Source organism: Crocodylus siamensis, chromosome 3 (assembly GCF_052110815.1).
Source record: "Crocodylus siamensis isolate JL-2025a chromosome 3, ASM5211081v1, whole genome shotgun sequence".
Taxonomy (NCBI): Eukaryota; Metazoa; Chordata; order Crocodylia; family Crocodylidae; genus Crocodylus; species Crocodylus siamensis.
The window spans coordinates 221238932-221260497 of record NC_143397.1 but is presented as its reverse complement, the minus strand read 5'-3'; the positions used below and the strand labels follow the sequence as shown (position 1 = coordinate 221260497).

Here is a 21566-nt window from a genome sequence, read left to right as displayed (position 1 = left end):
GTTAATGTTTAGTCTTTCGAGCCTTTGAGCAGTGGAGTCCTGCCCGTCACCTACGCCCGCTTTCCTGTGGTTTTGCAATAGCCAGCACGAAAGCAAGGCAACGAGAAAAGCCCAAGCCAAGCCGATACAATCTTTGTGCCCATACAACGACCCGCGGTGGAGGGACAGAGGCAGAAGTGACCGTCGCAGCCGGCACAGCAGGAGAAACGAGGCGGTAGGGAAGGAATACAACACAGTGGGAGATTTGGAGGAAACAAAAACAAACCAAAAAAAAAAGAGATTTATTTCGAAATACACTTTTTTCCAAAGATATTTTGACTCCCAGATTCGTTATCAATGCGCATCCGACAGGACAGTATGAAAAACCAACCAACCAAGTTCTGTACAGAGCTCTAAAATGAGCTGCGAATATCTACAAGAGACTAACATATGCTCTTTGGTGCGGAGGGCATGGGACCGGGTCCTGCAGTCCACACTTCGGGGGAGTTCTGCTGCAGCGTGCCATAAAGGGCGCCGGGGTGTGTGTGTGTGTGTGTGTGTGTCTCTGTGTGTGTAGCTTTCTACAGTAAAGTCCTTGAGCAGACTGAGCAACTTGGAGCCGCAGAGGCAGGTTGCAGGTCCGAGGCGGCTCTAGAAGTCCTGCCGCGGGGTGTGAGTTAGACTGTGCCGCCGCAGATCACAGTTTCGCCTGAACACTTTGCCGCACTGCTCACAGTTGTAGGGCTTGATGTCTGTATGGGTAAGAAGGTGAGTTTTCAGATTACTTCTTTGATTAAAGGTTCTTCCACATGTGGGGCATTTGTGTGGAGATTCCTGTTCAGATTTGAAGCAAGCAAAGGATTAATCCTTTACAAACTACCTACTTGACAGAGTTTCAACTTATCGCGCTTTCGTTATTACACTGCACTACCGTGTAACGCGGGGAATCTACACAAATAAAAGCCTAGATCGCTAATCCACGGCAGATGGGAGATCCCAGGACTTCCGACTACGCCGAAATATCCTGCCTGTCGAGGTACAGTTTATCGCTCTCCGCTCATCACGTTTCGTGCCCTGCGCTCTGCAGGAAAGGCGCCGCGCGAGCCGCGGCTTGCAAAGCCCCACGCGGGCCCAGCCCTTGGGGCGTGCGCGGGGCAGCGCGGAGCGGGCAGGGCGCTCCTGGGCTGCGGGTGCAGCCGGCTTCCCTCCCCGCCCGCCTTCCCAGACATGTTCCGCGTTCAGATGCAAAACACCGACCGAACCGAAAGACACTTCCTCCCGCTTCACGAAGGGGCTTGGAAAGTACCGACGTTCGCGAAAAACTTCTCCACGGATGCCGCTATTTCTTTTTTGCTCGGGGCATAGATCCCCCACCCTCTCCCACATACACCGCACACGCGTCTGAGGCCGGAGAAAGCGGAGCGGGGACCGCGGCGCCTCGCTCCTGCCCGAGCGGATCCGCTCCCGCCCGGCGCGCCGCTTCCGGACGGCGCTCAGCAGCCGGGAAGCCGCTGGAGCAGCATCAGGCCCGTTCTCCCCAGTGAGAAAGGACGGGCCAGATCTTAGCCCCCGCGCCTGGCATGCCATCCCGCTCGCAGCCCAAAGGCCCCCGGGCCGGCGGAAGGCCGAGGGGGAGGGGAGCTCGGCTTACCTGCATGTGCAAGGTTTTATGAACGGCTAGAGTTCGGGACTGGCAAAATCCTTTCCCGCATTCCTGACATTTGAAAGGTTTCTCTTTGGAATGGATATATCTGCAAGGCAACACAGGGGGGTCAGCGGACTGGCCACACGCGCGGGGGCCGCAGGCTGCGGGTCCCCGTCATCTCACGACGCTGTTTTTCGGGTGCGGGGCGGAGGGTCCCGGCTCTGCCTGTGCCTCCCCCCCGCTGTTCACCGCAGCGCTTGTTCAAAGCACTCGCGCTCGCTGCCCTCGAGGCGTGCTTGCCCTCTCTGGTGACTCGTTAGCCTGCAGGAGGGACGGCTCCTCCGCTCCCGGGCCGGGCCGGGCCTGCCAGCGGGGGGTGGATCGGGCCCCGGGGAGGGGGCCGGGAGCGGGGGGCCGGGAGCGGGCGCTCACCTGTGGTCCCGCAGGTGGTCCTGCCTCCGGAAGGCCTTGTGGCAGATGTCGCAGGTGTAGGGCCGCTCGTCCGTGTGCGTGCGCTCGTGGATGAGCAGGTTGTAGGACTTGGTGAAGTGCCGGCCGCAGAACTTGCAGATGAACTCCTTCTTGGTCTTGGACGGGAGCCGGCCCCGCGAGGGCTTCCTGTCCGGGGACAGCTTGCTGAGGCCGGCCAGGGGTCCGCCCAGGCCCGGGCTCAGCTTGGCCAGCTCGCCCATCTTGGGCGGGTCCTCCTGCGTGGCGGCCACGGCCAGGTTGGCAAAGTCAAAGCGGGGCCTGTCCTTGTGCAGCGCGGGCAGGACGTGGGCGATGGCGCCCTGCTTGGGGTGGAAGAGGTGCGCGGCGAAGGGCAGCGCGGGGAAGGGGAAGCGGGCGTCCACGAGGCCCTGGGCCGCCGCCATCTCCGTGAGCGTGGAGCGGGTGATCTCGTGCACGTTGGGGTAGCCCAGGGTCCAGTGGTTCATGTGCATGGTCTGCACCGCGCTGAGTCCGTACAGGCCCTGCAGGTGGTCCACGGCGGCGGGGAAGGTGTTGACGGCCTGCAGGAAGGAGTAGTTGGTGAGCTGCAGCGAGGGGTGCAGGGGGATCGGGGCGGGCAGGGCCTTGCTTCCCATCTTCCCGGCCGGGCGGGGGCACCTCTGCAGCCGTCCGACGCCACCAGCAGGCCTGCGGAGACAGGGGAGAGAGGATGGACTGAGCGCAGCCGCTCCCCGCCGGCTCGGGCCGGGCCGAGGCCGAGGCCGCGGCCGCAGGACCCCGAGCTCCGGGTTTCTATTCCCCGGGCGCCAGGGCCCGGCGGGCTCCGGCTGGGGCCGCTCGTGGGCTCGGCCGCCCTCAGCCGGGCCCGAGGGCGGCGCGCCCAGGCCCGAGAGCGACCCCGGCTGGCATCTCCGTCGCCCGCAGCCCCGGCTCAGCTCGCAACAGCTGCCCAGCCTGCGGCCACCTGCGGCCGGCGCCGCCATGCAAAGGCCCCGGGCTCGCTGGTGCGGGGCGGGCCGGCTGCAGGGCCCGGCCTCCTTCTGCCCGCGGGCCTTTGCCCTCCTCCGCGCCGGGCACGCACCCGCGCCGCTCGGCTCCGGCCTGGAGCGAGGCGACGCCGCGGGGCACCGGGCCGAAGCGGGCAGGGGGCTCCTAAATCCCCGGGCGCCCAGGTGTCCCCCGGAGTCCCGCCGCGCCGCGCCGCGGGTCTGGGAGGGCCCCGGCCTGGCCGCGGCCTCGGGCTTCCCTCCCGCGCGTCCCCCGTGTCCCCGCAGGGCTCCGGCGCCCCTCGGCCTGCCCCGCTCCCGCCAGTGTCCCCCGCGCCCGTTTTCGTTTGCTTTGGGTCCGGCCTCGCCGACATGGCTTCTCCTCGCGCCCGCCGGGGACGAGCGACGCGCCCGGGAGCCGAGCAGAGCCGCGGCCTGTCACGGGGCAGCCCAGAGCCTCGTTTCTTCGCTGCGACCGCTGGTCAGGGGCACCTCCGGGCGCGCAGCCGAGCGCAGCACGGCCTCATGCGTTTGGGCTTTCAAAGATCTCGGCGGTCCTTGGCACTGAGACGTGCTCGCAGGTCCCTGAACCTGTGTCTCCCACTGCGCCAGTGCAGCAAGTTCAGCGGGAAGGTTTTCGCTTCCCGGGCTGGCGCGGTGCTGAGACGTGCAAGCAGGCCGCGCGTTTCTGTGCCACAGGCCCGCGGGCAGGGTCCTTCTGCAGATACTCATAACCCACCCCCTAAAAAAGTTGTACTTAAAACACCGGGGATTGAATCGCACCGTAATGCGCCTTTGCCCCTTGCATTTGATTTCAGCTGAGCGAAACACAGAGCAAATCAAACGCGACCCGAGCGGGTTTTCGCGTGCGGGTTGTTTTGAACTCTCCTTGTAGCGAGGTGGGGAAGGTCGGGTGTTATGTGGACCCTGCACTTCCCTGTCACCGCCCGTCCAGGCTGCTAAATTAAATTAAGACTGGGATCTGCAGAATACGCCTCTGCTTGCTGCAAGGCTCCCTTGGGTCCTGCTCTTCCGCAGCCCTAATTTTCTTGTCTCTTGTTACTAACAGCAATTCGTTAAGTAGAGAAAGTGGCTGTTTGGAGCCCCAGAGAGAAACAACGCAGGGCTTTCGATCACTGATACCAGGCAGGCTGTGATGATCCTCCTCTAGCAAACACAAATGCTTTTTAGCGCGGGGCAAAAGCCCACCCCACCGGTATGGCTCTAGCTACTTGCTGCCAAACTCGGGATCCGCAGGAGGTCACCGGAGTTATCCTGCCGCAGCGAGCGCACCAACCCGCCGGGGCAGAGGTTCGTTGACTATTGCAGCCTTTCTTGCCGATTCAAAATCTCTTAGGGAAACTCTGCACGCCAGACAAACTGGGGAGAATTATTTAATGTGCTCATGAAGCGAGCATCAAGCAGAAAACATCTGCCCGGCACTGCAAGAGCCTGCAGGGATTCAAACTGAAAGTAAACCTGCAAGGTCTGCCCTCTCCTCGGGGATCGCTGAGCTGTCGGGAAGCCGCTGGGTCGGGATCTCAGCGGTTCAAGTGGAGCCTGGTTAAGGAAATATTGTCGCGCTATTTCTCCGCATAATCAGTCTGCTTCTGAATAAATCCGGACACGTTGCAATATAAGCACTGTGGATATCCGGGCTTTTATTGTCAGGACTGTACCTATCCCGCGATACATTTTGCTCTGAAGCGGACACTCTCAGCGGCGGCACACATTTCAAGCCTACGTACCCAGGGTTTTCTCCGGGCACAGTCCTAGGCACGCGCTCTCCCCACACGTGGGATTAGCGGGGAGGTGAGTGAGTGACTTACCTCCTGCAACGAGGTTCTCCCCAGTACAGTGGGCAAGCACCGATCCTGCTATCGTTACAGTGTCATTAGATCCACACCGGCCCGGCGGAGCACTCCACCAGCACAGATCAGCAAAGCTGGATCCCAGGAGCTCTGAGCATGTTGCGCGGGAGGCAGGGGACAAGCAGGGTCAGGTCAGGGGGGTCCTCCTCGTCCTCGGGACTCTCGGTGCGGGAGCATGGGAAGTCCTGGCTTGCTCGGGCGGCGGAGGACAGACCTCGCTGCTAATCACGCTCCCTCGCCGCCTCTCCGAGCCTCTCGCCTTCGACTCCGGCGGAGTTTGATACAAGTCTGAGTCTCCCCTCCCCGGTCCATCACATTTCAGCAGCGAGTGGCGTGGGTCGCTGTCCCCGCCCGCCGGCCCACCCAGCGCCGCGCGCATTCGAAGGTTCACTGCTTGAGAGTTCTAACCCCGCCCCCCAGCGAACTCTCGGGGGCTAGCAGAGTTCCGAGCCCGCCCCCCGCCCCGCCCCGCCCCAGTCGCTGCACTGTTTACTTGTGTTTGGATAGCAACTGGCCCTTAAAGAGACAGCGCTCTCTTTTTTACCCCCTCCCCGGCTTCTTCTCACGTTACCTAAGGTGACTTTTCCTTTCCCTGCTCCTAAAGCACGGGCTTCCCCTACCCCGGCGGCCCAGCCGCCCTGACACCGACCTGCCCGGAGCCAGGCTGCAACCGGCCAGCGCTTAACTTCACCTCCTTTGTACACTGAGCCGGGCCCTCGAAGCCGCGCATTTCCCCGTTTACCTTCACGTTTGCATGGGGCTTTGCTCCTCCATTCGTTTTTGGAGCTTGTTTTTTTTTTTTTTTCCCCCAGAGCAACTAATCCGGCACCCTGGTATTTTCCTTGAAATACATTTAAAATGTCCCCGATGCACCAGTTTTACCTGTCCCTGCTCCTGAGAGGTTGTGGACGCCCAAGAGGCTGATGCCCCTTCACCGCACCTTTGCATCTATGTAGTATTTCATCTAATATTTCTCTTGATTCAAGGCGCAAACGTTTAAAACAAGGTTTAAACTTCCGTTTAAATTGCGGCTGGTTTGGAAATCCAGCCTCACACTGAACGAAGTCAGCTCGGTTTGTGGGTGCAGGTCGTGCACAGGAGGGGGGATGTGTCCGGGACAACCTGCGAGAGGAGAAGCTGGGATTTTTAAATTTATTTATTTATTTCTTTATTTATCTTTATGGAGGGGAGAAGGGAGATACTTCGAAATGACCAACCACATATTATTTAATGTCACGCTATTAGTAACGAGGAATGCGCGGATTTCCGTGCCCGGCTGCTCGCTGGGTGATTGTCACTGTATTTTTCTTGGCTCTTTTCAAATGCTCCGTGTTACACAGTAACGAGACGCAGGGGGAGAGGGGAAGGATCGTATCCTCCCGAGAGGGGCTGGACGGGGAGCCGGCACGGCCGGGGGCAGCCTGGGTACTTCGTGCCGGCCGGAGAGAGGAAGACATCGGGCAGAGATTCGTGGGAACGATTTCTGATTTCTTGTTTTCCTTGTGAATGAAGAAAAAGAAGGAAATCAAGGCAAAATCGGAAGCTTTCAACCCGTGGGGGAGGGGGAGAAGCCCGCGTCGTGGAGAAAGGAGCAGGGCTCGTGAAAGCATGTGGGCTCTTTCTGGCCGGTGAAAGACGAAGCCGGCGGCGTTTTTCGTTTCTTTTCTAAAAATCATCCTTCGGGTGAGCCGTCGCGCCTAAGTGCGCTGCACGGGCTCCCGCAAACAGGGCACAACAAATGCAACCTTGAATATGGGCCGGTTTCTGCTCTGCCCATTTCCCTGCTTCAACTGATCAAGCTTCTGCTTGCAGCCAGCCCTGCGCAGTGCGGGCCCCGTGAGCTGGCCCGGGCTGCCCGGCGGCGAACCCCGGCGAGGCGGAGGGCAGCGGCCGCCCGAGCGAGCCCATGCCCGGGGCGGCTTCGGTTCCCCTGCGGCAACGCGCTTGCCGCTGTGCCCGAGCGGGAGAGACATTGCACACCCGCAGCCTCGCTCTCCGCGGCCGCGCCGCCGGTTGCGCTGCCCCAGCTGCCTCCTTCTCAGCCCGACTGCACGAGGCGGGGAGTGCCCGGGCCCTGCAGAGGCACCACGGCCTGGCGGTGCCAGGAGCCCCCGCCCGCCTGCTCCCGAGCCTGCCCTTCGCTCTCCTCGGCCGCAGGGCGCCGGCTGCGGTGCGGGGGCCGGCGCTCGCGAAGGGCCGCGAAGCAGGTGCCTGTGCCCGGCCCTGTCTCAGCAGGCCGCACGCCCGCCTCGCACGGGCCCGCGGACCTGCGGCTGCCGGGGCCGAGGCCGGCGGCAGCGGAGCCACCTCCTCCCGCTCGGCCCAAGGCAGCCGGCGCCCGGCGCTGCGAGCAGCACAGCGGGGAGCCCCGCGCGCTGCCCCGGCCCTGCCCGCCTGTGCCCCGGGACTGCGCCCCGTCCACCCGCCCCTGCAGCTGCTGCAGAGGCAGGTGCCAGTCGCGGCGGCGGCCCCGGCCCCGGCCCCGGCCCCGGCCCCGGCGGCTGAGCAGAGCCCGGTCCCGACCCCGGAGCGACAGCCGGACACGTGCTCGCCCTCGGCTTCACCTCCGGCCGCATCGGGGCCGCCGGGGCACGCTGCTCCCCCCGGGCCGCGCTGGGGGCGGCGGCAGCCCAGGGCCGGGCCGGGCCGGGCAGCGGGAGCCGGCGGGGCACGGGGCCGGCCCGGGCCGGGCACGCGGGCAGCGGCGGGCGCCGCCGGCTGAAGTCCTGCAGCGCCCCCTGGAGGCGGCCGGGCGCACAGGCGGCGAGAGCCGGGCCGGGCCGGGGGAGCGCGGGCCCGGCTTCCTCTCTCCCGGCGAAGGGGCAGGAGGAGGCCGCTCTCTGCCGACGGGCGCACGGGCTCCTGCCTCGCGGGAACACGTTCGAAAAGCGCCGCGAGGCCCCTTCCCGCACCCCCGACCTTCCCGGGGGGGCGGGCACGCAGCCGCGACAGGGCAGGCAGCGAAGCAGCTGCTTCGCCTTGTGCCCCTGCCGGTGTGAAGGGCGGGCGGGCGCTGCGGGGCAAGGGGCTGCAGCGCGGGGCTGGACGGCTGCTGAGCGCGGGGCTGGCCCGCAAAGCCCCTGTCCGCCGGCGCTCGGGGCGGGCCCGGCTCCTGCCGCGTCCCCGGGGAGCCCGGCGCGGCTTGTCCCCGAGGGGGGAGCAGTCCCTGGGCCCCTCTGTGCGTGGCCGCGCGCAGCCGGGAAGCTCGGCCGGGGCTGGCCGCCGCCGCGAGGAAGGAGATTTGGGCACCTGCTCGCGTCTCCCGGAGGAGCGAGAGCTCTTCTCTAGGTGCCCGTTGCCTTCCATAGACCCGGTGCAGCCCCGCAGTGTCGTGCGCCTCCCGCTTCTGGCCATGCCAAGGCGCCGCTCGCCGGGCTTCAAACCGTCGCCGGCAGTGCCGGGGCCGGGGCACATGGCCCCGCACAGGCAGAGGGGCTTGCTGCTGCGGGCTCGGCGGCCATGTCTGCGCTCCTCTCCGCGCTTCCCCGGGTTTCTGGGCGCCCGGAGCCGCTGCTCCTGTCCCGGCGCCGGCCTCTCGCCCGGCCCGACGTCCTTCGGGGCTGAAATGCGGCTGAAGCGCAAAGTTACCGCCTACAGCGGCCCGCACGAGACGTCCTGTTGAATCACTTGCTGTATGTTAATCCTCTCGCCCCCCGCCACGCAAGCAGCGGGGTATGGTGTCCCCCTCCCCGTGGCTTTAATACAGCGGCTTTGCTCTGCCTTCTGCCCCCTCCCAAGACAGCCGTGACCGTGCGGCCTTGCTCCTTCCTATTCGGACGTGTAGCGCGGCGGGACCGGGCTGCGGGTGGGCTGGGAGGCAACGCTTGCCCGGGCGGCAGGAATCGCGGGGGACCCGGTTCCCAGCCCCGCGTGTGCTGGCTGGAGGGGCTGCGTGGAGGCCGGGGGCAGACACCCAGCCCTTGAGAGAATGCGGATTGGCAACGGCACATGGGAGCGGCTGGGGAGCAGGATCGGCCCCGGGGCGCCGGGGGCAGCCGTGACCCGAGGCTCTGCTGCCGGGCAGGCGGGTGGCGCAGCGAGGGGATCCGTGGCAGAGGGACCCTGCCGGGGCGGGGGCAGCGGGGCTGGGAGAGCAGGGGGCTGCACCATGGGTGCCCCTCTTTGCCTCCAGGAGGGAAGCGGGCTGCGCCAGCTGGGCTCGAGTCCACCCGCGCCGGCCTGCTGCCCTCTGGTCAACGGGCCCGGCCAGGCGGTTGGGAGCCAGACTCTTGTAACGGGGCAGGGGCCATGGCGACCCGGGCACTGCTTGTTGCTTCGTGTTGCTGAGCTCTACACAGTCCCTAGCCACTCGTCTGACCGACGCGCCGCCCGAGCTCAACGCCGGCGGCTGCCAGCCTCACGCCCACGCCTCCCCCGGTGTTCCCAGTCCGGTAACCCAGGAGCCCAGCCTGCCAGAGACGCGGGCGGTTTATGTGCCGGGTTTGACAAAGGAGCGGGAGCCGCGATCCCCGCGCGCTGCTGGGGCCCGCCCCGACGGGGCCAGGCCGGGCGGGACTCGCAGGAGCCCCGCATCCCCCGGGGCAGCGGCTCGCGGTGACATCACAATCCCAGCACGCTCTATTTGGAACCCGGGCAGCCAATCACGTGCCGACCCGACCCGCGTGTCTCGTCTGGGCGGCCTCCCGGGTGCGAGCTGCGGGGACCGCGGGGGCACAGCCGGGTCGGCTCGGTCGTGCCCCTGCGAGGGGGCAGCAGCCCTGTGCGCCTCACACTACCTGCCCCGGGCCCTCGATGCCTCGCTCTTTGATCTCTTTATAAATAAAAGCCCCGAGGGAACCCGCTGCACGCGCGGGTTCTTATTTCCACAGTAGAGAGAGACTAGCCTGTCATCAGCACCGCCGCTCCGCGCCGCGTGCGCAAGCGACTTCCACAGAGGTAGCCGCCTGCCTTCACGTCTCCTCACACCTTCCACGTCCGTTGCTTCGATCTTTTAATTTCGTTACAGGCAGCTGATTTCTGCCGGCTTACGCTCCGCGGCGCCTCGCCGCATCCCACTTCGCTGCTGCCTAATAAAGCATTCCTCCCCCAAGCCCGTTTGTCTCTGAAGTTTCTATTTCATCTATTAGCCGGACTTGCAGGTGCGATTTAGATCTAAGAAATGCACGCACCAGCAAAGCGAGAAGGAAAGGAGGAAAGCAAGCGAGAGAGGGGAAGAGAAATTCCCTCTCTCCGGATCAAAGTGTCACGTAAAAGCAGCAGCGCGCGTTTGTTTCCACCCTTCACCTCCTCTTTCCCCCCGCTTGAAGTGGACACGAACCCTCTGCGATTCCGACGCGGGGTTTTACAACTAACGACACCGGGTCTTAAAACAAAGAGCCTCATCCCTGTGGTGCGTGAATACGTAAAGCGGTTCATGAGCTGATCTCGTTCCTCTTACAGCTGAATGTCCATCCACCCATTCAGACAGCACGACACGTATCTCGTCTCGGCACACGCACCGAAAGAGCTCACGCAACTGGGATTTTTATTTCGGTGCATGCTGCGGAGAGGGGTGAGGGTCCCGGCCTCCATCATGTCCTCGGTTATTGCAACGAAAAATTCAAAGAAAGGTGTAAAGGTGTGCGGGCTACAGGACTCGCCCATTAGACGGGTGAATAGCGCAGAGACGAGAGCAGAGCGGCGTTTTGGCCACCCACAGGCTTCCCCCGACTGTATTAGTCTCGTGCTGACTTTTCTCTGAACTCTTCGCGGCAGTGTCAAAGGATTTGCAAAATCTTCCTGTGTGCTGGAGATAAGGAAACCGCTCCCGCTGCCATAGCCCTCAAACCCCGACAACTCCCCCTGACTTCTACAGAAACAGGAAGTCCTGTGTCGGTGAAGAAACAAAATGCTTTTTTGGAAATAAACGAGAGGGCGAAGTAGTTTCGGGGCGCTTTTTGTTGTTCATAGCAGAAGAGTGATTTCATTACATCATCCTACAGCGATTCCTTTCTAATCCCGCACACAGCGCGCAGTCATTTTGCTGGGAGGAAAGTGGTGTAATAGGATGACACTTCCTCACTGCTCGAGTATAGAATAAGATCAGAATATTCTGCTAGTTGTAGAGAACAGCCTGGGGTCCTGATCCAGCAGCGCTTACTCAGTGGAGTAGCCCTTAAATCACACACGAAAGACGGAGGGCGTGTGCGCCTCAGCCAAAGGCAGTTAAGTAAGGGGCAATCCAGCAAAGCAGCTCCCAGCTCTTCTCGCTTTAGACAATTAGCACTGCAGTGCCGGAGCTATACGATCGCCGAGTTCTCCAAATCGGTAATACCTGATCCTTGGGTAATTTCTTATTCTTAACTCCCTTCCCTCCCTCCCCATTGATATTGTTAGATGGAAGCAATGAGACTCAACGAGAATTAAGCCTGAGAAAGGACGTTGGAGAGACAGGGACTTTTGTATTTTAGTAGGCAGACCAGTTACTTAACAGAGATGATTTGCTATGGTAGGGCAACTCTTTGTTCAAACATACTATTTCAGAACACATACCAGTTTCCATCAGATCCTACTAACGTGAATCCCGAAGGCTGAATCCTGTTGAAAGAAGGGATGGCATGTCCCTGGGGGCAACAGATCTATTTGCTTAGTGGTTACCTTCAAAAGAGTTTCTTCGTGAATGTACGAATATGACTGTGGCATGTGCTGGCTGCTAATGCACTATATATTGTTTACTGAAAAATAAACAACATCAAACAAGTCTCTTGATAATTTAATGCATAAGATGATTCCTGACTGTAAAAGATATCTTTAAAAAATGCAGTTCAGTTCCTACTCTTCTCATTCAAGCAAAGTCTCCACTCAGTTCAACTGGAACAGGCTTGGGCTCTAAGAGAAATTCCATTACATACCAGAGATGGCTTAAATACTGAAGACACAATATGGTCCATGGGCAGATCTAGGATTTTGAAAAGGTGGGGTGCAGGTGTTGTGGTGCATCATTATATGCAATGCAACAAATATTTTTCTCCAGATAAAAGTAAACTAGAAGAAACTAGGGCTATATTATTCAGTTTGATATCAAAACAAAAACAAATAAAACTTTTTTGGAATGTGCATTAATTTGCTATAGTCTAGATGACCTACAAGACACAACTAGTTTAAAATAATAAGAAATGTTGTCTCTGCTTAGTCCTGTTGCCATTAGAATGAAATGTGCATCTCCTTCAGATTCATAAAAATCAAGCCTTCCTGATCATCTTGACAGTGCATCCAATGCTTCACTGAAAGTTATTTCCACACCTGAATTGACATTCACCTGAGTTAATGTTTCTACACCCAAGTTAAACTTTTTAGCTGGAGTTAACAACAGAGAGCAGGGCTCTGAAATAGGAGGTACATTAAGAGAAGTAGCTAAGAGCAGAAATGCAGAAGAAATAATTGCTTGATTACTGGAACATCAAGACCATTAAAGGAGAGTGTCACTGACACTTGTGGGATAAGGAGTTTAGAAGGAATCAGGTAGATCACAATGGGCCACAAAGTCAAGCCACTCCCTCACTGCTGCCTGAAAAGAAGTGCTGTTGTTACTGCCAGGCAGGTTATTTTGAACTTTGGGTAGACCAGGAATGAAAGGAGGTGCAACTGTACCCCTCCATTCTCCCTGGATCCCCCTCCCACAGCCAATATGGACCCCTGTTGCTAACTAAGGCTAAACTATTTAACAATCTGATTGGCCTGGCTTTTACCAATTCCTTTTAAAATAAGGAGAGGCTTAATTTTAGCTCATTTGAATTAATAGCAAAATTTGAATGACTTTGGTAGGAAGAAGAATCAAAGCCAGGGGATAATGCTAATTTTTCAGAATACTTCATTCAGGGAGACTTTTTTTCCCCCCCAGTTAAAAGCAGTTTAATCACTAATTAGCTATTAGTACTGTTCATTTGTAGGCTGTATTATAGCTTTCTTTATCATGAGCAAATATAATGCACTTTAATAATTAATTTTAAACAACACAATTGCCTGTGTATTTTATCAGTATTCTGAAAACATAGCTCCTATTTATAGTTTACAGTTAATAATAGGAATATTTACTTCCTGCATAATACTTAAGCACAGCCACTCTGGATAGCCTTACACAGAACCAAGTCATTAACAACTGAAAAAAGTGAGTGTAAACAGCCATTGAATCAGAATTCACCCCTTAATGGCATCTCTTTACATGGGTGAAAAAAAGAATTGACAACACAATGTGCAAGGTAGCAGAGAGTCAGACCTGGTGATTTCATTATGGATATACAAGTGGAATTAGGAAAGGAAGATTGCATTGGTTACTGGAAGTTCTTCAGATAAATGTATCTAGGACAATCATGCAGTTAGGAGCCCCTGAGCCAATTGTCAGGGGAAACAACCCAAGAAGAGATGCTGTATGAAAGCAATAAATTGGTTTACAAAATATGCATTTAACCTCTTGTCTCATAACTCAGCTAAGGTATGAGATTTGCAAGGCAGCAAACAACCAATTCCATAGAACTTGTCCTGTGGTTTATTTTAAATATTTCCATTTTCTTTTAAAGAATTATTTTATATCCCATTGAAAAACTTGTTTCCACAAATAAAATCCATATTAGAGAGAGAAAGTCAGGAAACAATAGAAAAACTTACAGGCTTTTCCCATGTTGTAAACATGCAGGATACAGATGGTCACTAGGTACATCTGTAGGCTAAACTATGATTTGTTTATGTTAGCACCATGCTTATGATACTCTTAAAACAAGACTATACTTCTGACTATAAAATGTACATTATAATTTATTTTTATCTTCCTTCCATATGTATATTTCCTGTTTCCAACATGCATGCTTTAGGGAAAGTGTACATGGCAAAGAAAGCATTATACACCAGGATACTGTATAACATTTCAAATATTTTAAGATTGTAAGAATAGCACAAACATAAGTAAATCATCACTTACAGATGTGCACAATGTCTATATTAATGTCACTATGGTTTTTCTATTGTTTGTGGCTTCTAATTCAAAGAAGACCACAACAACAAATGTTATGAAAAGGATACTACCTACTCTGGAGCAGGCACATGGGCACTGAGTAAACCTTATTTGAATCCTTCAGTACCCTTCAGTGCAGATGGTATAGCATAGTCAGGAACTTCTCTGACAAGTGTTCAGGGACTGTAGATTCCTGAACCTTTAGAGAAAGGAGAACAACTGACTCATTTAGAGCTTAAAAAGACACTGTCCAGGCTGATACACTGGAGTCCAAACATTTATTGGCTCAGTGTGCTTCAGGGCAGTAGTATTCAGACTAGCACTGAAGTATAAGCTTGAATCTAAAATTAAGCACAGCTCAAATTTAAAATTCATAGATTTCATAGACATTCAGGCTGGAAGGGACCCCGAAGGATCATCAGGTCCAGTCCCCGGCCCCATAATACTTATTTAAGTATTATGTAGAAAATGAATTATTTATTGCATCAGGAACATTATTATTCCTTTTTAAAAGAACTATCAGCTCTTAAAAACAAAGGACGTTGTAAGGGATAGCTGGACATGAATAATTTTATCAGAACGTATTGCATGCTCTTTTCAGTGGGGGGCAACTCACGTGGCAGATGTGCCACAAATTCAGCCCCATATCCTCCTTTTGTCCCACTCAGATCACTTTCACCTTCGTGATCTGCTCTGCTTTCTGCTCCCTTCCCTTCCTTGTCTGCCACTTTGTTGCCTGTTCCCTCCCACAGGGAACACACAGAGGTTGTCTCTGCCACTTGTGCCATAGGTTGGCCATCCCTGCTCTAATTCACTATGTTCTACTCCTCTTCTGCCTTGTGACTGTTCAGTTTTCACTTACATTGGAGCATTGTTCTTGATAGCCTTCTGATCCTGATTGGAGCCTTATAGTACAGTATAGGGGAAAGGATCAATTATCCCAGCAAGGAGTCTGTAAGATCTGATTCTGGTATTACCTAGTCTGGTATAAATCATAAGTAATTCTACTGAAATCAGTATTATTACACTATAAAATCAGAGCAGGGTTCACATGGAGAATGGGAGTACTATACTGTTAACATAATAGCTAGAAACGGTGAGCGGAACTTGGGTCAATTGACACTAATATTACTTTGATCCATTATTTAAATGTATCTGAACTAGACAGAACCCAGTGTTAGCCAGCCACATGCAAAGTCTTTCTTTCTGTTCTACTTCTGATAAAGATATAAGAGTGATAGGTACTCTTTCAGGACAACCCAGAGTTCTGGGCTTGTTACATGTCATACCAGACTGTCCTTTCCCTCTGTGTGGTCACTGTGCTCTTGTGAGATGGTGAAATAGAAATATATCCTAAAATATACCAAAATCGTGGCCTGCCTATTCAGCCTTCTGATAGAAGTTCTCCTCTTGCATCCACAAAATACTGTGGTACAAATACTAACTGTCAAACATTTGACACCATTGATTGCATTAAAATCCTTAATTTATTTGATCTCTTCCTTCATGAGAGGCTAGTGAGATTTCACCTGTAGCTATGCTACTAATTTTTAACTACTCCACTAGATGTGAAAACTCTACTGATATCCATGGCAAAGGAACCTATTTCAACTGAGGATGACTAGTGAATATCCAGGACAGTCCAACAAAGTGGAAAACCCTCAAGACTTATTTTCTTTAGTTTTTCAGAAGAGGGAAGGCATTTGTCAAGCATACTGTTCTCAGAGTGCAATATTTACTTCCCTTTTCTGCTTGATTGGTCTGGTTAATTAACTAAATGTGCATGTATATCCTTAGCTTTTTAGCTTTTAGTCTTGGGCTGCTGGGGTTGACATTAGCTACCCTGTACAGTATAATACACTTCTAGTGTACTGTAAAGTACACTTGGAGCTTGTTTTTCTCCAAGAAGAAGAAATCAGCTGGTGTTCCAAGAACGGTAAGCAGAGGGAAAAGGGCTATGAGGAAGTATTTAGTGGGAGATCAGCACTGGGCCACCTGCAGATTCACCCAGTCTCATGCTATTTTTTGGACATTAAACAAAAAGTGTGTAATCTCTTCAGCATAACATTCTGCCAATCTGACTTTGTGATCTTTGATTTCCTAAAACAGGGGGGGATGTCTAGTTCCAACAAAAATGCTTCATACTTAACACTCAGGATGGGTGTTCATTCATATTCTAGCGCGTGAATTTTGGTGCATCGATACACCATCTTCATTTGGCAACTTACAGCCTGCAGCACACAAACTTACCACTAAGTGTATACAAGCATTCTTATTGTTGAGACAGATTTCAATATTCACTGCCTTGTCATTTGTCACCACATCTCTCTGCAATGTTGTGATTCCAGTGTAGACAGGAAGCTTGGTCTAGGAGCTGCAACGATACACTTAGTCTTCCCTGTGCCGTTTTGCAGTTCTCCTGCTCATGTTGTGGTAAACCTATTGTCTGGAGAAGAGCGGCCCCTACCCTTATGCCAAATTCAAGACTGCTCAGAATTAAAGTATTAGTCATCTCTACCAGAACTACTGAACAGAGGGGTGGATGGATGCTGGAGCCTCTCCTATTTCTAGAGCATCACTCATTGTCTTTGGTTGGGTCGATCCATCCAGTACGGAGAAGACCGATCTCTCACTCCTCATGCTAAAAAAAACAAAAAACTAAAATCACTGAGATGAAGTAGAAAGGTCATTCTCCTCAGACTGTGTTACTGTTTCAAGCTGTCTGCAGGCTCAGACTGACTTCATTGCATCAGTTACAGACATTTAACATTTTCAAGATTGTATTGGCAAACATGAGGGTGAAAAAAATTATACATTTAAAAAAGCAAGTTGAAGTTCTAACAGCGACACATAAATAACTCAGAGCTGGGCCCTAGATGCACTCCTTTTTTGCTTATGCTTTGGCTGTGGCTATCTTGCTTTGGCTGTGGCTATCACCTTTCAGCTACAGCCTTGACACATTTGTAAACTGTCTTAATTAATGTAGTAGGGTTAGAGTGTGAAAAAAACCTTCTTTCATTAACTGTCAGAGTTGCATGGAAGCATGTTAACCTCTGAAATATATCTCAGTTGTGCTTGGCTTTTCTCCCCAGGGCTTCCCTCTGTAACACCCAAAACAGCAACAGACATAAAAATAAGCTGCAAAATACACATTTATTTAAAAAAATTACCTTGCTTTTGTTTTCTTAATTTTGTCTCACAGAGCTTCCTCTGGAAAATATAGTGGAGAAAACCAACCAAAATCAGGGTCATTTTAAGGACACCTTTAAGGAATTAAGTCTCATCTGTAACTCATGCCTGATTTCCCTCTTCCCCAGGGTCATAAGACACAGAAAAACTAAGAACCAGCCCTGCTGAGAAATACTGAAGGTAGCCTTTCTTCAGGATGGAAAACAAATGCTTACTGGTATAGCAGCCACACTTGGCACAGGAATTTCTTGCACAAGAGTTAGGAAAGTCGTAAGCTCAGAAAAGGCAATATAAAATGCCTGCGAGAGGACATTATGCAGAAGGATGCCAGGGGCTAGGTACAGACAGCCAGAAAACCTGAGGCTGAATCAATTCAGTCTTTGCAAGTTAGTTAGCTGCACAGATTAAATTGAAACAGAAGTGACCAGACATCTACCTTTGATTCAGTAACTGCAGCCACATGCCTGCACTAGCTCAAGCCAGAAGCTGAGGGGGGAGAGGGGGCTGGGGTTGCTAGAGCACACTGCTCTGGCTGGGTGTTCACTACTTCTTCCTGCTACCCTCAAGGTCTGTGGGATTTGCAGTCTAGACTTACAACAGCAGCACTATGGAGGGTAGCTCATCAATTCTGTCTGCTTCCAGGTGCCTTTGGGATTTGTAGTCCACAGTTACAGCCCACAGTAAGCTTGAGCAGGGGAGGTGGTTTTTAATCCCCCTCCCTACCCCAGAGAGGGTTTGCTGGGGAGTGGGGCAGTTCTCTCCACCTTGTAGACTGGGCTATGCCCCAGCTGGGCTTGCCCCACTCCCACCTCCTTGTCAGCAGGGGGGAGGCCCAGCCCTCCTCTCTGGAGCAGACAGCCCAGGGCTAGAAGCATGCTTGGATGCTGAAGTACTGTAATTTAACTTGAACCAGGAAGGGGTCTTAGACAGAAGTTTCATGAACCAGTTTGACCCAAATCAGTTGGGTCTGATACTACATTCAACCAGGTATATCTTAAATCAGTTTCAGTTTCAGTTGAAACTGTGCCCTGCCCCGCACTGGAGAGCCAACATTAGTATCAGTCCACATTTTACAGGGTCCAGATGAGTCCTCCAGGAAGACAAGTGGAAAACCTCCTTGCATCAACAAGGGAAAGATGAGGGCAGAATCTGGTAGGGAAAGGATTACTGACTGAGCTTGGAGAGGGCCATGGAAGACTACTGAAGCCACAGTGGCTGGGAGGATTAACCTGGAGAGGGACTGAAAGATTTCTTGCTTTTGATCTTTGTGCTTACTGTATGGAGGACTCCTGGGCTAGGGACAGCCATTACACATACAAGTGTTTAAGTGATCAGAAACTGGTTTAAACCTGTAACAGAACAGATGTTCAGTTCACATAAACCAGTTTGAAAATGGCTGAAACCAGTTAAAGATGCACCTGGTTGAATGTAGTATCAGACTTAGCTGATGGTGCTCACTCCTACCCTGGGGATCTTTAAGAAGAGGCTTGATGACTACCTGGCTGGACTCATTTGAGTCCATTTTTTTTTTTCCTCCCACCCAGGGGAGGGGGTCGGACTTGAAGATCTACAAGGTTCCTTCCGACCCTACTTCTATGATTCTATGATTTGGCTCAAACCGGTTTATGCAATGTCTGTCCCAGACCACTTGCTGGTTTAAGATAAACCAGAAAACCCCAGCATCCTAGCATGATCTCTGGGCTGGGCAGAGCTCTTTGCTTCACAGTGAGGCTGGCCTCTCCCCTCTGCTCCTTAGACAGAGCTCATCTGGCACAGACGTGTAGACACAGCAGGGTCTACTGGCTTCCTCATGCCTCCCTCCCTGTCCCCTCTCATCACTTTCTGCTTAAGGAGGGATCCCTTCTTCCCTTCTCCCACAACATGGAGCATAGTCAGCATGTAGTATGCTAGCTAGTGCTGTATAAGGTTCCAGCAGAGACTGCAGAAACAGCAGGGTCTGCTGGCTTCCCCCTGCCCTATACCCCTTCCCTACTTAAGCAGGAAATCCCTCCTCCCTCCCATCTCCCACAGCTCAGACCCCAGCCCCACAGACCCTAGGCATGTGCTAACTAGTGCCAAGAGATGTCTCTGTAGGTGTGTCTCTCCAATTTCACTGGACAGGCAAGCAGAATAGGGCTGTTGGAGCTAATCAACAGATCACCCTGGTAAGCTGTTTAAGAAGAGTTTGAAGTAATGGGAGAGAGGCTATTGTTTTACTAACCAGGTGATAGATTCTTATCAGCTCTGGCTAACTTTCTCACCTGTCAGTTTGCTGCAGACAGTCTGACAAGCAGGGAGAGGGAGAGTGAAAAGCTCCATATCATCACCAGACACATGCACTGCACACCCCAACCCCCTTGCCTCATAGTGCTAGCAAGGGTCTGGGGGCTGACAACTCTCCCACCCCCTGAGCAGCCAGCGGGGAAGAGCCTGGGATGGTGCAGGCAGACCTCCCTAATGAGAAAGTCCTGACCACGTCCCCTCAGCTCAACGCCATGCAAGGAAAGGGAGGCCTGCTCTAGCCCCTCCTCCCTCTTCCCCACCCCGGCTTCTAGCCTGGGCCACTGCAGGCATATGCCTGCATTCCTCAGTCCAGAGAGAATGTCTGTCCAGTTTCCAACTGGTCCAGCCGAGCCAGGTTAGACTAACCTGCAATGGTTGAATCAATTCAGGCTCAGGCTTTTTGAATGTCCATCCCTAGCCTTGGTGAATTTGGCCAGATGACTTAAGCCCAACATCAGGTCAGGAAAGCCTTTGTCTGGGGTAGAAGTGACTTCCCCCCTCTTCCCCTGCAAAGCACATACTTTACTGGGAGTTGACATGACAGTCAGTCTGTTGCCTCAGCAGCCTTTCGCATACTCCTCAGATCTGAAAATGAGAACACAGGAAACAGAGTAATTAGCTAAGGTTAACCCTGACCTTTCTTTAGCTCCCATATAGAGAGCTCTTAAATAAAATCAACGCTGTAGTAACTCAAATATCTTAAATAACCACAGTAACAACACAAGTCAAAGGAAGATAATTCAAAATTGCAGTCCTATTTTATTGAAAGCATAATTGTGGCAGGGCAGAAAACAGGCAGAAGCTAGGTACTTGATGAGGGCAGCCATTTTGGCCCAGGGATATAAGCTGAGCTGTAGTTTGCTGTAGGAAGAGGGAGGTAATATCAGGCAGAGAGGCTGCTCTGGCCGTAGTCAGGAGGTAAGGGTAGGGGCTATGGGCTGGAGGTAACACTTTGTCCTGGGTAAGTTGTAAAACTGTATCCTACCAGGGAAGGGTGGTCTAGTAGGGCTCCTTGTGGTGTGGGAGCCCCGCCCCAGAAGTGCCAGGCCAGTTACCTCCATGGAGAAAGGTGGGTTGGGGCACCTTATAACCCCTGTCCCACATCCCTGGTGGTGTTCTAATGAGCAGGGGGAGCTCAGGGCTTGTTAAGGAGCCCTGAGGCAGAGCTCAGGCCAGAGGAGAGACCCGGGTCTATGCCCAGTGGCAGGGGAATGTCTGGGGGTGTGAGAGAGGCCCTGAGTGAGGGGGGCAATAAGGAGGCCTAGTGGAGGAATAGTGGCCTGGCAAGGTGCTAGGAGCAAAATAGGTCTATAGTTGTAGCATCACTCAGTCAATGCTCAGGTGAGGGTAGCAGTAGATGCCCAACAGATTGTGCCGGGGTTGACTGGGGTGAGGAGAGCTAAGCCCAAGGCTGGGTGAGATTGGGTGGGTATGAGTGTGGTCCTGAGAGAGGGCAGTGTGAAAGAGGCTGGGTGAGAGCCAATAGAGTACATGAGACCCTGGTGAGAGAGGGGTGGCATGTGAGTGGCCCTCCAGGGCTGTAGAGAAGAGCTATAACTGTGTGCCCAGTTTGCTCTGGCCATAGGCTAGAGAAGTAACACCAGAGTAACATCTGCGAGGTGTGAGACCCATGAAGGGGAGGTTGGACCAGGTATTATGCTGCCAGTAGGGTGAGTAATGGGTAGCCTCCCACTTTAGTAACAACTCCTCATATTTTTCCATCCATGTGTGGCAGGCGAGCGAAGCCGGCAGTTACTCCAGGAGCAGGGCGGCCGGTGAAGACCTGAAGAGGAGGCACCCTGTGACAATTATGTTTATAGTTTGTGAAGTAAAAGCCATATATTCAAATGAGGTATGGATAGTAATTGGGACCACAGATGTACTTGCGAAGTGCAGACATCCTTAACATGTTTTCTGTCTTAAATAACTAAAGAAGTAATTTCCATTTTCACAAGTGAAAGTGTTATTTCCAGAACCTTTAGTAGAACCTACCAGTAAATAAAAATGTTAGATGTCTTTGAACTATCATAAATTCTAGAACAGGTACAGATCAAAATATTAGGAAGTTACAATAGACACAATTTATATTGGATCTAGATCAGCATTAGATTAATACTGCCTTTTTCCACCAATATCAGCAAGAAGATATACAAAAAGAGAATGGAGCTGATGTTTACTTTACGACTAATGGTTCCTCACGTCTATAAGAACTT

The 21566-nt window shown here is 53.7% G+C and overlaps 2 protein-coding genes across 4 annotated transcripts; both read right to left on the bottom strand.

The window, feature by feature from the left end:
• Window positions 1–265: 265 nt before the first annotated feature.
• OSR2 (odd-skipped related transciption factor 2) lies at window positions 266–5296 on the bottom strand. 3 transcript variants are annotated; one of them, XM_090040416.1, is made up of 4 exons: window positions 4893–5296; window positions 2057–2637; window positions 1631–1730; window positions 266–813 (listed from the first exon to the last, which is right to left on the bottom strand). In XM_090040416.1, the coding sequence occupies exons 2-4, from the start codon at window positions 2566–2568 to the stop codon at window positions 631–633; spliced, it is 795 nt and encodes a 264-aa protein (XP_089896542.1). In that variant the 5' UTR covers window positions 2569–2637; window positions 4893–5296; the 3' UTR covers window positions 266–630. The 3 variants fall into 3 exon arrangements, with proteins under 3 accessions (XP_089896542.1, XP_089896539.1, XP_089896540.1); XM_090040413.1 differs by having other exon boundaries at window positions 2057–2764; window positions 4893–5295; XM_090040414.1 differs by having other exon boundaries at window positions 266–731; window positions 2057–2764; window positions 4893–5294.
• A 525-nt stretch (window positions 5297–5821) lies between these two features.
• On the bottom strand, window positions 5822–8348 carry LOC149869496 (uncharacterized). The gene is made up of 2 exons (XM_090037710.1): window positions 7499–8348; window positions 5822–6433 (listed from the first exon to the last, which is right to left on the bottom strand). The coding sequence occupies exons 1-2, from the start codon at window positions 8346–8348 to the stop codon at window positions 6267–6269; spliced, it is 1017 nt and encodes a 338-aa protein (XP_089893836.1). The 3' UTR covers window positions 5822–6266.
• Between the last annotated feature and the right edge of the window lie 13218 nt (window positions 8349–21566).